This window comes from Pyxicephalus adspersus, chromosome 1 (genome assembly GCF_032062135.1).
Source record: "Pyxicephalus adspersus chromosome 1, UCB_Pads_2.0, whole genome shotgun sequence".
Lineage (NCBI taxonomy): Eukaryota > Metazoa > Chordata > Amphibia > Anura > Pyxicephalidae > Pyxicephalus > Pyxicephalus adspersus.
In genome coordinates this window covers 21,240,703-21,257,981 of record NC_092858.1, presented here as the reverse complement: position 1 = coordinate 21,257,981, position 17,279 = coordinate 21,240,703, and the positions used below count along the sequence as shown (strand labels likewise).

The 17,279-nt window shown below is 37.4% G+C and overlaps 1 protein-coding gene across 1 annotated transcript; it reads right to left on the bottom strand.

Annotated features, from left to right (window-relative positions):
• Positions 1-2,648: 2,648 nt before the first annotated feature.
• DLEU7 (deleted in lymphocytic leukemia 7) lies at positions 2,649-10,337 on the bottom strand. The gene is made up of 3 exons (XM_072430642.1): positions 9,838-10,337; positions 6,815-7,197; positions 2,649-3,422 (listed from the first exon to the last, which is right to left on the bottom strand). The coding sequence occupies exons 2-3, from the start codon at positions 7,169-7,171 to the stop codon at positions 3,216-3,218; spliced, it is 564 nt and encodes a 187-aa protein (XP_072286743.1). The 5' UTR covers positions 7,172-7,197; positions 9,838-10,337; the 3' UTR covers positions 2,649-3,215.
• Between the last annotated feature and the right edge of the window lie 6,942 nt (positions 10,338-17,279).

Sequence of the window (17,279 nt, the reverse complement as noted above, 5' to 3'; positions counted from 1 at the left end):
GATATCGTGCAGGATCGTTCGTCGTTCGTTTTCCAACGATAATAATTGGAAGTGTGTACGTAGCTTTACAGTGATTCAAACAGCTGTAAAGCAGCCCAATCATTTTTATCAAAGGCAGACAGTTAAAAATTAGATTAAAAATGTTAAATAAAGAAAAGGTCTCCCCACCCCCATGCACATCCTACACAATTACAATGCACATACATAAAAGCTAATTCCACACTACAGCTTTGGTATCTTAAAGATAACTATAAACTGATAAACTGTAAAGTTATTTTTTAAAGTACCACCTATTACATTGTTCTCTTTGAACTGCTAGCTTTGATCTCTCCTGCTATTTGTTTGATTTACAACTGTTTATATTGTTGTGTACTTTGTCAAGTCTATTGTTTCTGTATGTTATTATCCTCAAAAAATAAAAGATTATAAAAAGTTAATAAGTAATGTGTCATCTATTGACAATATTGGATAGAAAAGTTTGTCCTCATTAAGTTTGTCATATAGTTACTCAACACAATTTCATGTTTTTTATTTTAAAAGAAATTTGGATTTTATAGTTTGTGCACTAAAATTATTTTAGCGCTTGTTTTTCCTGAAAATGTATGTTTGATAAGCAATAGTATAATACATTGTGATAAAAAATACAGTTACTACCACTTTATTCTAAAGCAGCAATTCTCTAAATTTTAACATGGCGGAACCCTTGAAAATTTTTTAGAACTCAGGGAACCACTGCTAGAATTACTATATCCACAGCTCCCGGTATATCAGTGTGATGGTCAGTAGGAAGAATTCCTCTTACATTGCTCGCCTTTGGAAAGAATATCACCTTTACAGATAGCCAGAAATATCATTGTATCAGTGATAAATAACCTGAAAAGTCCAAATTTCTCTCAAGGAACCTTAACAAGGTGATAAACCCTAAGGTCCTAACCCTGGAATCCTGATTAAGAAACACTGTTCTAAAGAGTCTTTTCAATCTTCAGGCCTAAATGTGCATTTTAACACGTATGTGACAAACAAATAAGATAAAAATGCTCCGGCGGCAAAAGGGTTGAGCCAACACATAACTGAGCTGCTTTGCCAGATAAAATGACTGTACATTATTTATCCTGATTGTCTTTAGCTAAGTGCTATGTGGTGTTCCTGATAACTTTTAGATTTCATCTTCTTTAGTTATTATATGCATCAGCTTATTGGCTTTAAACACAAGCAATAGTACTCCCAAGTGAATTATAATAGGCTTCTTCAGCCTACAACTGCTTTTCCAATACTTGCTTCCTCTGCTGGATTTCATAATGGACTGTGACTGGGGTTACAAGATCAGCAATATGTGTATCCTGGGACACTTTACCCGTGCTGTACTACAGAGCATAGAACCACCTTACTGAAAAATCAAGGTACTTAGCATAAGGAATACAGAAGCAGTGCTTATAAACATGTATAGAGATCTTTTAATTATTGGTGCTGAAACTGCGTGATAGCCGCATGTAAACTAAGCCCTCTACAATGGTGTTTGTCCATTGTGGTTCACAGGCATCTTTTTTTTTTACAATTAGTCAAAAGTGCAAAAAAATATAAATCGGCCAATCATAAACACATTCCTAAGATTATAGAGTTACAATATGGATTATAATGGTTTAGGGGCTCATTTATAAAGCAGTGATATAGCTTTATACATGGGTTTTCTGCACCATGCCATTTGGGGACTCCGAAAACAGCACGGGCAAGCAGAGCCTATTAGAAGTCCTGTAGTAAGAGATACAAAAAATAAAATACAAAAAAGGAGCCAACAAAGTTTTTTTGCTGTATGAGCATATAAACACTGATATTGGAGGAGAACGGGGCTTGGGACTTGAGATCCAATTGTTATGCATGGGGTGGGGTAATATGAGCTCAGCTAAGAAAAGTTAGTAGTGATATACACTCTCCATTAAAAAATAAATCCCCTAGTATTATAATATAAAACTGATAAACTCCAATAGTCATAAAGAAAAAATAAAATAAAAGGAGAACTGTTTTTTGTGTTACCCCTTGCAACTATTGAATTATCCCTATTTGTTCTGGAGGTATCCATTAGCGATTATCCTTATATATCCCCTTACTTTGGAAAGGTCATCTGGTAATTCCTGTTATGTTAAAACTGAAGTTTATTATGAATTTGCTTTTCCTGGTTTCTCCTTTTCCTTAACATGTTAATAAACTTTTAAAATCTTTTTCTCGTTTTCATTACCTTCTTTATTTTGGACCCACCATCACAGAGTTTTTGGGCTTTTCTGTGCAATACAGACAGTTCACATTACGGGGGGCAGAAAGGTGCTATACATAGCTTATTGAAAACAGAAAGCTGTGTTAATGCACTGTTGCATATAGTCACCACCAGAGTTGCATGTGATAAGGGTAAAACATTTGGAGCAAAGACAGTTGTCACCACATCATTGCCTGAACGACCTTTAGGGCAGGATCGCCAGGTTTCATTAACATAAATTGCAGATTTGAAAAGACTGAATGAATATAATAAAAGCCCATATTAGTGATTTGGTTTAGTTCACCTTCAATACAATCAATGCTTTTTAGCTATTGGTCCTAATTGGATATTCACTTGTATAGATGTTTAGACATTTAAAGTACAAAGCATTTTTTAACCAGTGATAAAAGGAATTTTATTGAGTCGAGTTTTATTCTTGCTTCCACTTTCAGTCTCTAGGTAATGTTGCACCTTGATGATGGTGTATGACTTACACATAGGTATATCTGAAAATGCAATTAGTTATATCTGCAAAATTTTCCTGGCTACCAAGGTTAAGGGATGGGGAATTTTTGCTTCTAATGCAAACCCACTTTAATGAATCTCTTCCATATGCATTCCCTTGCTAGTCCTAAAACAATGAGCTGCTTGAGTTTTTTTTCTTTCTTCAAATCACAAAAGTAGAAAAAGAATTCTATCAGCCTGCTGGCAAATATCCAAAAGCAAACAATGCTGCGGGATTCTTCATCCACTCCATGGTATCATACATCCTTGTTTCCACAAGGCAGATCTGTAATCACAACCACTGGCAAGGAAGGATTAATCCTTCGGCTTGCAGTCTTCTTCACAGCTGTGTATCATAGGCACCTGAATGGGACATGTTGTCCTCTTAAAAAAAATTAAAGCATCAATAAAATATAATACTGAATCATGCCGACAATAGTTCCTCTGTGTAGGGATCAGCTAGCTAGTCCTCATGGAGCTTCTGCAATATGTGCTTTAGCTGCTCCTGTGCAGTCTGGCAGAAGTCACAAGCCTTAGAAGAAGTGTCCCAGGTCATGTTGGTGATAATCTGAGATAAACATTCCTGTGCAAAGTTCAGATCTTGATGGAACCTCCGGTCATCTGTCTGAAGAGCCATGTGTGTGCAGATGTTTCTGAACTCTATGCTGTCCTAGGAAGAGTGAAAAACACAAAAAAGTTAAATATATGAAATGAAAGCATAACTGTAGGTGGATGTGAACAATTCACATTTAAAGTGGTCCTTTAATAAAATATTATTTTACATAAAAGGGTAGTAAAAATAATATTCACGGCAGCAATCAAGACAGATTTGTAGAGCCTCCCTGGATACATACGTCGGGCATCCCGGGGAGGCCCTTGACTGCTCCTTCTGCGCATGCCTGTTCTTGGGCATGTGCAGAAGGGGCATTTTTCTACACTGAGGGGAAGGAGATGCTGATTTTACGCATGTGCAGTGAAATCGTCTCTCTTTCTTTCCCCTTTAAAGCAGGTCACATCACTGATCTTGTGCCTGCGTAGTGCGATAAGGGGTGAAGTAGCCAGAAGAAGGAAGAAGATGGTATCGCCCGACGCTTCCTTTAAGCTGGGACAAGGGAGAATTGCAGGACAGCTCCAGACCCGATCGAGAACTTTTCTAGTGCAATTTTTTTAAATTTTTTTAATTTTAGTTCAGCTTTAATTAATTCATGTAATAATTAAAACAATCCATGATCCGAACTCACTATGCCTTTGAAAGGGACATTAGAACACATTTTTAACATGGGGGATCCCTTCAAATAACTTTCAGGTCTTTAGGAAACCTTTCTAATTACTATATCCACAGCTCACAGTATATTAGTGTGGTGGTCCAAAGAAAAAATGCCTCTTACACTGCTGGCCAGTGGCATCTGTAATGTCACTTTAGGAATAGGCTAGATGATGCTAGATTTCCTTCAGCCAGGTAATAAGGGGGATTTATCTGACTTTCTGCACTTTTCAATTCATACTGTGAGAAGCTGAAAATATGTAATCAAAGTAGACGAGATATGCCTGCTTTGTATAACTGTGCAAGACAGACGGTAAGGATACAATTCAGCTTTTAAGTGTAATTTTAGCCCAAGCATTTATTTTTAGTTTTGGATAATGCAGGAGGGGATTAGATTCCCTGTTAGGTTTCTTTCACTGCCTATGTTCTCTTCCGATAGTTTTATCTTTTCTTTTCTTCCTTGTGATCACTGTCATTGAGACAGAAAATTATGACAAAGCACCAGATTTAAAGGTATTTCCTTCAATGGTCACATGTGTTCTGGTTACATTTGTCTTAGAAGGGAATCTCCTTCAATTTGCAAAGTTCTTACTTTCTGTATTTTAGGATGTAGAGACAAATCTCTCCTGTGGTTCAGAAGCAGCCAGATATAAACTGATAGGCGTTTCTTTAATAATCTAAACAAAGTTCATTAGTGTGCTATTATTATTTTTATTATTACACAGTATTTATTTAGCGCAGACATATTACACAGTGCTGTAGAAAGTACATAGTCATGTCACTAGCTATCCCTCAAAGAAGCTCATGTCTCTACCAATAGTCATATTTAATTAATGCAGTCAATTTTAAGGGAAAACCAATTATTATTATTAATACACAGTATTTATATAGCGCCATCATATTACACAGCGCTGTACAACGTCCATAGTCGTGTCACTAACTGTCCCTCAAAGGAGCTCACAATCCAATGTCCCTACTATAGTCATATATCATTAATGTAGTCAATTAAGGGGGAAGCCAATTAACCTACCTGCATGTTTTTGGAATGTGAAAGAAAACCCATGCAAACACGGGGAGCTCTTGCAAACTCCATGCATATAGTGTACTGGGCTAGATTCGCCAGTACATATCATAGGATATGATTTGTAGTGCTGGGACCCAGCACTACAAAGTGCTAACCACTGAGCGACCATGCTGCCACAAACGAATAGCACAGCAATGTGCATGTGCGTGGTAATGTGCATGTTAGCATAGGTGATAGCGCAATGAATATATATAAACTGTCTCCAAAACAGTTTTAAAGTCGGTTACTATAACCCATGTCAATGTCCTGTATATGTGAAATGTGGTATGTTGACATTCTCACCCAGATACTTTGGTCAGCTTAATTTACATAATAAAGCACAGTTCAAGCACAGTGAAAGCAACAAACACTTCCCTGTTACCCAGAACAACAGTTCTATGGGGAGGGCAAAAATTTGGCTGCATCTTCCTCCATAGGAAATTACAGCATTCATCCTTGGTCAGTTGTCAAGTGATTCCTCTTAGAAGATTACTAAATGATATTGGGAGACCACTGTACACATGCTGCACTGTCACCCAAAATGATCAAGAGTGTTCATCTCAAGCAACAATTATCTAGCGTGTGCACATTGCTTAAGGAGGAACTAAACTCAAAATCCCCCAAAACACAAAAAATACACTTACCTTCAATCCCACAGGGCAGTCTGATCCATCCGGAGATGCCTTCCATCAGGTCCTGCGTCGTCCCGGCATTCGTCTTTGAGTCAATGCTCCAGGCGCCGCCTTCTTTGCCTCTTCTTCTAAGTTCTTCTTCCTACGTCACCTGACCCAGGCGCGAGATCGGGTAACGTAGGTTGGAAAAAAATGTGCCAATCTCACTGCTCATGCGTGGTATAGGCAATTGTTTCCCTTTTTCCGGGATGCGTGATGTAGGTATCCCAGGAGGCTTTGTGCTCCCGTTCATTCAAAGGGGGCGGTGCTGTACCCTTTTTTGTTTTTTTAAAAAAAAAGGTGTTGCACTTGAAAAAATACAAACAACAGAATTTTTACTTTACATTAAAGGGTTGTCTATGTCTATACTTTTATGTAAAGTGAAAATTAAAGAGATCTACTCTTATTTTCTATCTATCTTTACTATCTATTCTATCTTTATAAACAAGAAGACAAATCTCCCCTGTGGGACGAAACCAGGGAAATATAAATATGAAGTTTAAACCTTTCTGTTCTATCTAAATATAAAAATAAATAATGTTTTTTTAATATTGGGATAGAGCACAGAATGCAGAAAAATCACATGCCGCACTTAGCACACAGAAACAAACAGCTGCATTTTGGGGTGCCATTAAAGATCAATGGCAATGCAGGGCACAAGTTCATGTGTTGTGTGTTGCTGTGACACACATGTGCACACGCCTGCGTTACTACAATGTAAAAGTGTTGTTCATGGACTCAGATAGACATTTGCTTTACAGCTATATAATATACACTATTCCATATACTACTATCTGTATACCTAATGTACAGCGCTGCGTAATATGTTGGCGCTATATACAGTAAATCCTGTTTAATAATAATAATAATAATTATTATTAATAATAATAATAAGCAGACCTGGACAGGTACATTTGGATCACATCTGTGGGTTATTACTTAAAATTAAACTCCAGAAAAATAAAAAAGTTATATCTTGATACTATTTGATTCCTGATTAAATAATAACACAAACTAAAGAATCATCAGACTGCAGAATACAGAAGCATCAGTGCAATACTCACTTTGATCTGCATTGTGAATTGATGGTCCAGAGGTAAATGTTGCAGCATATTCTCCTCCAGCAGCAGCAGCTCCAATATACATCTGGCTAACCTGCACAGCCGATGCCTGGATGCCCTCTGTGCCAGGGTCAGGCACCTAGAAGATGATTCTGCCTCTGTGCCATCAGATGCCAGCTCCATACCAGCAAGCTGTGCCCCTGTCTGGGGTGGACATAGGCTGCTGATTGTGGCCCCCTCTGCCACAAATAGGTTTGGGATGGTGCAGTGGACCCCCCTTTGCTCCAAGAGGGGTAGGAGGGTATTCAGAGCCTTGGCTTGATGGCTGACAACGTCCTTTAATACTGCTGGTCTGGGCATGGCTGCTGTAGTCCACAGATCCTTTGCTGGAAGACAAGAGAAATCAGAGGAACCCTGCTTTAAGGAAAGGATCAAAGCATGTGTTGTGAGGCTGGGCTGGAAATCTGAGCCTTGGAGAAACCTTTGGACTTCACACAGCCAGATGCTCTGCACTATCTATTCATTATTATCGCACGTTATGCCACAAGACATCGTTATCTTATCATGCAGCCAGGCAGATGACAAGTGTATTTTACAAGAATGCACAATGTGTCTGAGTATTGTGTTTGTTTTACAAGACAGTCATAAAAAAAAAGGAGAAACAATGGATTTATAGCCTAGGATTACACAAAAGTATAAAGAAACCTAGAACTAAAATCTCAGATGTTATTATTATTATAGAGCTAAAAATACAGAAGGGAAAGTCTATGTCTTTGGAAGGGGTGTAGTGGGGCGGGAATGGGCAGGCGTGCCCAGTCTTATTTTGCACACAATTCTTTGGTGGTCTGCGGCTCTGGCTGGTGCACCCCCGGAGCCGCAGACCATGTGTCCTATATGAAATTGCAGGCTCAGGGCGGTGGGTGGGTTGTGTTTCTAAAGACAACACACCCACTCCCCCATCACAGTCTCAGAACTGCAATGGGAGAGTGGGCCGGTTCTGGTATCATGACGTCACTCTGAGGGAAGTGTGTACGTTTACATAACCATGACGTGCATGCGCGCTCGCCATGTATAGTACCGTGCCCCCCCCCCCTTTTTTTTTACAACTACACCCCTGGTCTTTAGGACAAAACAAACTTACTTCTGTGCTCACAATCTTATTTATAATGAACACTGAGCTGCGCATGCGCAATCCTGGCATTGCTGCCTGCTGGGAACTAATACAATCCTATGTCCGGTAGTGACATCATTCTGGCCTAGCCAGTCGTGGTGGTCAAAGATCCCAAACCCAGAAGTTGTTACAAGAATTAGTGATGACAGATATGTAACCATCTCTGCTCAGATATACTCTCATACTACACTTTACATCAATGTTTCTCAACCAGGGTCCCTCCAGGAGGATGCCAGGTGAATGAGCAGTTTGTGACTCTCAGATCAATTTAGGTGACACCAATGATCATGGTGGCTAGTGATAAGGGTGACATTCTTCCCAATGGCCAGCAATGTAAGAGGTATTCTTCCCACTGACCACCACACTGATATACTGTGAGCTGTGTATATAATATTTATAGGAGGGGTTTCCTGAGGACCCGAAAGTTATTTCAAGGGTTCCCCATGTTAAAAAATGTCAAGAGACGCTACTTTACATATTCATTGGTAAATGTTGTTGATCTGACACCTCTCTGACCTTATTTCACAAAGCTCATTATTTGTCAGAATATTTTCTACAAGCAAGAGAGTGAAAATCAGACCAAATCATATGATATCTTATGACACTGATGTCTCATGATCTCCTATAACAATTCCTTTCACTTTGTTCACAGTTTTAGGCTGAGTTCAGAGTTTCCTGCACTGTGCTGGCTGCTCAGCGGACCCAACTGCTTTGCAAATTCTAAATGAACCAGCTTAACTTCTAATCAACTGCTCACTGCCACCCCCATTTATTCCCAGTGGAAGCCATGAGCAAGGCGCTATATGTAGTAGACACCAGGCATGAGGAAGCAAGGAACCTCACTGCCCATCTGAATTCAGCCTTCATGCCATTATGATATGATAGAATTGATTTAACCTATTATTATTATTATTATTATTATTATTATTAATAAACAGGATTTATATAGCGCCAACATATTACGCAGCGCTGTACATTAAATAGGGGTTGCAAATGACAGACAGATACAGACAGTGATACAGAAGGAGAGGACCTACTATTACATTTTGTAACCACGCATAATAGAATATATGATACATAAATCCAAAGTGTGTAGTGATATATTATAATAATAAAGATTATTCTATATCAGACTATCTCACCTATTTTAATAAGGGGGAAACCTTAAAATACTTTCAGGTCTTTGGGAAACCCCCTCTATAATTATTATATCCACAAGTGGAAATGTTTCTTACATTGCTGGCCAGTGAAAAGTTATCAGGATACTAATCTTCTTTACATGTATTTCTGAAAAAAAATGTTTTTTAATGCAAGCTTTCTAAAAACTAGTCAGGGATGGTTTTATACAAAATGGGGCCCTGGCAAATATTAAGTGGGGACCCCAAATGCACAGCATTCGACCTCCTTGCACCCCTGTCATGCTGTCAATTGGGACCCTGGAGAATTGGAGGGTCCTGGGCTAACTTGTCCTACCTCTGCCTCTGAAACTAGTTCTCATATTCAGGCATATAAAACAGAAAAAAAGCTTTCGTAAATCAAATCTTCAGGGACTAGTTACCATCTTTGCCCATACATGACCTAAAAGCCGACTGGTTCCCAGAAAGCTTTAACTTTTTTACTTCTGATTTCAGTTAGCCAATAATAAGTATCATTTTTACCATATCCTATATTTGTCTACCTACAGTATAAGATAACAATGCAGTCATAATAACATGATTTTATCCTGCAAGTTTCTCCCTATTGTAAAATACAAATCCTCCACCATCAAGATAACTAAAAAAAACACAAAGTAACAGAACCCATAGGTTATAATGTAAAGAATGTCTGTATATTAGAAATCCATGAAATACATTACCATAGCTGAATGCTGGAACCAAAACAAGTGCTTCAGTGATGTTGTCAGTTCTTTGCCGTGTGCCGGAATGACATGGAATAAATATAAAAGTATTAGTCAGCTAAGATAATTATATTCTGTGATACATGATGCTGCACTGTAAATAAAACAAGCTAACACAACTGGTTAGGGGAGATAGGCAATGATATGTACCTGACTCTGACAGCTGAAACCTGGGGGATGGGAGAAGTCTTTCTTTAATTATATCTCGTTGGTTCTGATTAACAAGTTTTATGCTTATCTGAGTAAGCCCTGTGAAGACTTCATAGACAATTAGGATATAATTTGGAGGTGTATGTATTTTACTATTAGCCTTATACAGCTTTATGCCACTCCAATTTCACTGTACAGGTTCACCAAATATTTGGGTAAAGGGTGGGTTAGGGTCATTCTAGAGGGCCATAATAAGCACTCACACATTTTTTCTGATATTTAGAGTTAGAAAATCTTTATGGATCAAATTCTTTGACTTCCTTTTCCCACTGATCATGATGTCTGGGCCACTCCATCATTGCAGCAGTGACCATAGGCAGGATACATGTGAGAAGAAGATCTGCTGTCAATTTTGTACCTGAAAGGTTGATCCAGTTAGGACAGCATGGTGGATCAGTGGTTAGCACTCTGACCTTTGCAGCGTTGGGTCCCAGGTTTGAATCTGGGCCAGAACTCTAACTGCATGGAGTTTGCAGGTTATCACCGTGTTTGCATGGGTTTCCTACCACATTCCAAAAACATGCAGTTAACTTTATTGGCTTCCGCCCAAAGTTGACCTTAGACTGTAATAAAAACATATGACTATGGTAGGGACATTAGATTGTGAGTCCCTTTGTATAAAAGGGCCAGAGCCATGGGAGAAGGCCATTACATAGCTTTATTATATAGTAGGGTGAGCGGTGAGTACTATTAATGACATCTAGAGTACATATCAGTTCATTACTAGGTACATAGTTAGGACGCCCTGGGGAATCAGCGATTTAGTCCGCCATATACCTAGCAAAAAGTGGATATAACCTTGTAGTTTATAATCACCTCCCACCAGTCATATAGTAAACATAACAAACATCCACTACTTGCCAATTTTTACCTTGCTGCAGACACAAGTACAATGGTAAAGCAGTGCAACACATACTAAATATATCCCTAAGCAATCATATTCTTTGTCGCATGTAATTGATCCTTTGCATACACAACATGTGTGCTTTGGACTGAAAGTTAGCAAAATATCCAACTGTTTCATAAACAATTGGGAAGAGAAAAATTGGTTCGTTACAGTAGGTCAGAAATTATTTTTACAGATTTATTTCACATTTTATTGTTTAATCAGAATGGAAATAAAAAATCTACCTGTGTGCACCAACCTTTTACCAACAATCACTTGTAAAATGCGGTTTTAAAAGTAAAAAAATATGTAAGCGGTTTATAAAATAATCTTTGTTCTTCCAAATGCATCCCATCTTATTACATAATTTCAGTATATTATACCTTTCTTCTATGTAAGTGTGAATGAAGAGTATCAGTGGACTGATGATGCCAAAAATCCAAAAATGCAGTAAGCCCTAGGAAATAATGAAAGCACAAATTGTCAAATAATGTAATATATATATATATATGTGTGTGATATATATATCTTATTGTCTGCTTCTCCAGAGTATTACAGAAAGGTTCAGGAATTGTGAGCAGTCTGACAAGGCGCAGTATAAACTCACACATAACTGCTTACGTTGACCTGCTAAATACTCCACTATTAGCTGGAATGTTGCAACATGAATTACTCAGCATGTGTCATGTGAATAATATGTGGCAAGTATGAGTATATATCAAAGAAAATGCAAGAAGTTGGTTGTATTGTTTACATTTTTATATTAATTATGTCAGTTTATTTTATTGCTGACCTTTCTGATTGCTTAGAGTCCTCTAAATGCCAAATGTAACTAAAATAGTAAAATATATATTACATGAATTAAATAATATTCATTACAAAATAAACATACAGGCCTGTTGATACAATATATAAAACCCAGACTCATATTTGTTCATGTGCAAAGCAAAAACTGCTGCATAAGTACCACATAAAAAAGTCAACTTTAAAAATCTGTGATGTGTAGTAAAACTTGGGAAGTGCCAAAATCAAAGAAAATGTCTTTTATTTGTTACTAATAACCAGGTCTGTAATCCTTAGAGACCACCCTTCCCCTCCCTTCTCCAACCCAACCCATGAAATTCTTTTGTGTTTCTCTTCACCTGTCAATAAATAGAATTAGTGCCATCACAAAATGAATTTCACCATGAAATGATAAGGAATGAATACATGAGGTAGAAAGCATCACGTCAATTCTTTTATTGATAACATTTACAAACTTTAATAAATACATTTATCAAAAAGTGACAAACTTCCTCACTCATAACCTCATCACACGCCCGGCTCCAAGACTTTTCTAGAGCTACCCCAACTCCCTGGAATGATCTTCCTCATCCTTTTCAGCTTGCTCCTACTTTCTGCTCATTTAAAAGAGCACTCCAAACCCATCTTTTCAAACTTGCCTACCTGTCTTCTTCTGTCTCCTAAACCCTCACTGCTTCCCACCATTCCATATCTCCCCTCCTATTGTGTGTTACTTCCCCCACCTCCTAAATTGTAAGCCCTTCGGGGCAGGGTCCTCTCCTCCTTCTGTGTCACTGTCTGTATCTGTCTGTCATTTGCAACCCCTATTTAATGTACAGTGCTGCATATTATGTTGGCGCTATAAAAAAAATCCTTTTTATTATTTATTTTATTAATAATAATATTAATATTAATACTCTATATCTCTACATTACAATATATATTAACATAGTTCCTCAGGTTGAAAAAAGATTAAAAAAAAGTTCAACCCCCTGGGAAAAAAAACATATCCCAGATAAAAACCCTATGGTCATAGTTGATCCCGAGGAAGGCAAAAAACCCTAATATAAATTTTGAAGTCCAAATAACGTTATATGTTTGTCAATGTGTAAAATATATCTCAATGTGTCTATATCCCTATGGATCCAATCACAGTTTTGTGCAGAATTTTTTCCTTTTTCTGATAACAATAAAAATTGTCCCTCCAAATTAAAATCCACTCACCAGATCCGATGGAGTAAAAAACAGTCAAACAAAAGTCTAAAAGGAAAATTTTAAGCTCTGTGCCAGATCTAGATGGCAAAACCACTAAGATGATTTGACCATGTGATTCTGTAAGCATTAAATACCAATGACAAACCTCTGATTAAAGAAAGTATATCCGATGATAGGGTAGAATGTTTTTCATTTTAAATCTCCCACAATTTGCAAATACAGAAGGATCTCACAGCAAAGATGTTGTCTTGTATTCAATACCACATTAGATTGCATAACATGCAAAAGATAATCAGAAAGATCCTCATGTGATGCGTAGAGGTAGAAATCTTCCTGACGCGTTTTATTATTGGGAAGGTGATAAGGTATGCACAGAATTACATATTGTTATACTGACATTCTATAAATACATATTTCTTAAAATGAATATATTGATTGTTCAGTTTATAACAATTATTCACATCAACACCTACATGCATTTAGGGTTACAACGGATTTAAAGCTCCAGTGTGTGGCCATTTGTGTTGTTGTACATGTCTTAGCCAAAGTGTCATCAGCTCAGAAAGAACACAATTCCCATGAAACAATAGGAATTTCTATTACTGCAGACTTATATTAGCAGATTACATAAACTGTCATTGCTGACCTGGTACGAAAAAATGCAGCTTGCCTGGTTAGTGTTCGGGTCCTCAGCCTTTAATTCCTTCTGAATCATTGACACCGAATGAGTATGCAGCTCAGATGTTCAGATAATTGTCACACAATTATCCAGAAGCCACCAAATGACATTTATAACCCCATTAATATTTCTTGTTTGTTTGCTTTTGTAAGAGAAAAACAGAACACATGGAATGCATATAAAGGAGGCACAGGTCTGTTTCCTGTAAAATACAAGAATGACAAGGCTTTAACATAAATATTTGGACAGTCAAACAAAAGTAATGGTAGGCAACTGGCGTTGCCCCCAGGGCATAATTCTCTTACTTTAACATGTTTCAAATAAACAAAATATAGCCTGCTGGGGGTCCAGCCTGTTGTAACCAGCATGGTCCCATTCTCCAGCCTGATACAGCTACATAATGCCCAAACGGCCTATGTAATTTTATTTTTTTATACATTGAGTGTTTAGGTAGGTCCTAGAGTTTGGATTTAATAACTCTTTTATATTCTACATCAATATTCTACATCAAATGTTGCACCTAGTTTTGACTTGGCATCAGGTTTTTCATAACCTTTATACAGCAAGGCCTAGATTTGGAATAGTGAAATTATATATTAGTTTATGTTTTTCCTAAATTAGTAAATCTAAATCCAGGAACAAAAAAGTAATTCATTGGAGCCTACCAGTCCTTACACACATAGCAGCTATAGATAGCTATAGGTTCCCTCAAACGCTCGCTCAAAGTGATGTGGACTTTTTTTTATATAAATATTTTGATATATAAGAAGAAATCATAAAGTATACTATGTACAGGGCTTTTGCCTCATACCAACAAAATACTTTTTTATCTACACCTTTTGTTTTCCTGGGATCAGGCCTGTGACCAACTGACCATTGTTCACCATTTTTTAAATATCTGGAAAGCTGACTGCATTGTGATTGTCCTGTAAATATCATTAAGTTTCTTTTGTGTAAATATAACCAAAATATAATTAAGAAACAATAACAACAATGACAATGACCAACCTATAAATAAGAAACAATGGCCAATAAACTGGGGCATGAGAGACAGCCTGTATATCAGGGCCATGCATTGTTCGAGGCCATCAATGACTCTGGATTCCTGAAATATCACTGTTTACTTTTGAACGATAAAAATTGGAAGTGTGTACGCACCTTTATTCTTCACTTTGTATAATTACCACCACCTTTTCTGAATAAATCAGAACAATCCCCACCTTTGATTGTTCTCACACATGTGTCTGTAAAAACGACATCTATAGCATGGAGTCTCTGTTCTTTCAAGAGGGAAACACGTTCATCCTCAACAAAAGTACTGTATCTACGGTGGAGCAAAGTTGTCACCATAGGACAGGAATAGGGTTAGGGCTTTAAAACATTGTCCTCTACTTATTATAATAAATAAGTTATGGTAATGTGTAGTTTATATAGAAATAATCCAATTATTTAGCTATAGTTGGAAATAATGTATTGTAAGGGTACGTACATCTTCATGATCCTTTCCAACGACAAACGACTAAGCAATGCATAAATGAGCGCTGTACAGCGCTGTTCTGCTCTATGGAAAGAGAAGGGGGAGAACAAGGGAGCGACACCCTACTGTGCTCCCTTACCTTCACTTTCATTATGGTCATTCAGTCAGGACAGTTGTTCAGACGACAGATGACAAGCTCTGTACACACGCCAGATTCTCGTCCGATATTAGCCCTGAGGCAGTCATCAGTTATCCCATCATTACACATCTGTAATGCAAATTCTTTGTCCCTGCTTACTGATAATAAGGTGTGTGTAATAAATATGTCTGTATAGCTGCACCCTGGGTGTGTTCTGAACATCTACTAAAACTATGAGGATCTCAGGAATGTGCTGGATAATAAAAATCCAAACTGGGGTCATTCAGTGACTTCTAGATTCCAAGACACATCAACCAGTGTGAAAAAAATCAAAATGAGATTTACAAGTAGCCCTCATGGAAGCTAAAGAGTCACACTAGATGAAAATTAGATGACTGCTGATACTATAAAAAATAAAAAATCATTATTCAGTTTATCTTTAATTGTTGCAATACAAAGGTAAAGAAAGTGTGGGGGGACTTTTGAGGCATTACCTAACAATTAAATTGACTAATTAGCAAAAAGTTAATTAATTAAATTAAATTATTTAAATTTAATTAAATTAAATTAATTAATTAAATTGACTAATTAGTAAAAAAATTAGTAAAAGTAAAAAGCAAATATTTTATTGTACGCAAAATAATTAAAATAATTTAAAAACAAATTACAGGTAAGGCATTACATAAACAAAAAATGTTTGTATAAAATGTTTATTGGGATGTGGCATTGGTATAGTGTATAATTACCCCACTCTTGAATATAAATACCTAATCCTATATAGTTGTTTATTATAACTTATTGAAACCTGATTTGTTAATTTTCTTAGTGAAATGATTGCCTTGTTGCCTTGTTCCATAAATAATGCTGTGCTGGGTCTCATACACTAATATAAATGTTGATTGAAGTGGCAAAGTGGCAGTGACTTTGCCAGCCGGGTGCAAGATGAAAGTGACAGTAATCCAGAACAGAACTGGAGGTTCCGATGCTACTGTTTCACCACACATAAGGTGGGGAAAGCCTAATGTTAATATTAATATTACACAGTATTAAAATAGCGCTGACATATTACGCAGCGCTGTACAAAGTCCATAGTCATGTCACTAGCTGACCCTGAAAGGGGTTCACAATCTAATGTCCCTACCAAGGTTCTTTTCTTTAACACTGCCTAAGGTCAATTTTAGGCGGAAGCTAATTACCTAACCACATGTTTTTAGAATGTGGGAGGAAACCGGATTATCTGGAGGTACCACGTAAACATGGGGAGAACCTGCAAACTCCATGAAGATATTGTCCTGGCCAAGATCTAAACCTGGGTCCTAGCACTGCAAAGGCCAGAGTGCTAACTTCTCTAGGGCATTCATTTACTGATAGGTAACAAGGTAAGGGATACATTTTAGGTATGTTCAAAGAGTATTAGGGCTAATAGAAAATGTGTAGAGGTGGGTTAATCACAATTAAAGTCTACAAATGCCCGAGTGATGTTTGGGTTGCAAGGAGCTTCCTCACCAGCACCAACAGGGGCTTCTTTCAGGTTTAGGCGGTGTAGCTATTATACCCGACCAGTGAAGAATGACATAACTCCTATGCATGAGCTCAGACGTTACAGAGATTGCAATGAGGAAGGTAAGAAGCCTTTATTGTTAAAGTAAAAATCCCTTATTGCAATAAAGAGACATAAATAGGAAGTGTTGTGTAATAATATACCTTCCTGCTCCAAATGTTTCATTTTATTGCCACAGAAGGTGAATCTTTCACAGTCAAAAAGGTTGATAACCCTTCTCTACACTATAAGAATGTTGGCTTGGGTACACTTTATTTTTGGTTTAAGTTCAGACGTGGGTTGGGGATGTATGTACCTGGGAGGCTCCCAGCTGTTGGCACCTTACAGCCTTAACCTCTTGGGCGGTTCATTTCTGTCTAGAATTATATATCTAAAAGCGGTACATTGTTACTTTCATGAAAATTTATTTTACATTGTAGGTCTGTAATTCTTAGGCATAACTCACCGAAA

Bases quoted from the DNA above. Each gene is read 5' to 3' on its own strand.
- DLEU7 (XM_072430642.1), bottom strand. From the start codon at position 7,171: ATGCCCAGACCAGCAGTATTAAAGGACGTTGTCAGCCATCAAGCCAAG. The intron at 3,423-6,814 runs GTGAGTATTGCA...CACTCTTCCTAG, and splicing joins AATTCACAATGCAGATCAAA to GACAGCATAGAGTTCAGAAA.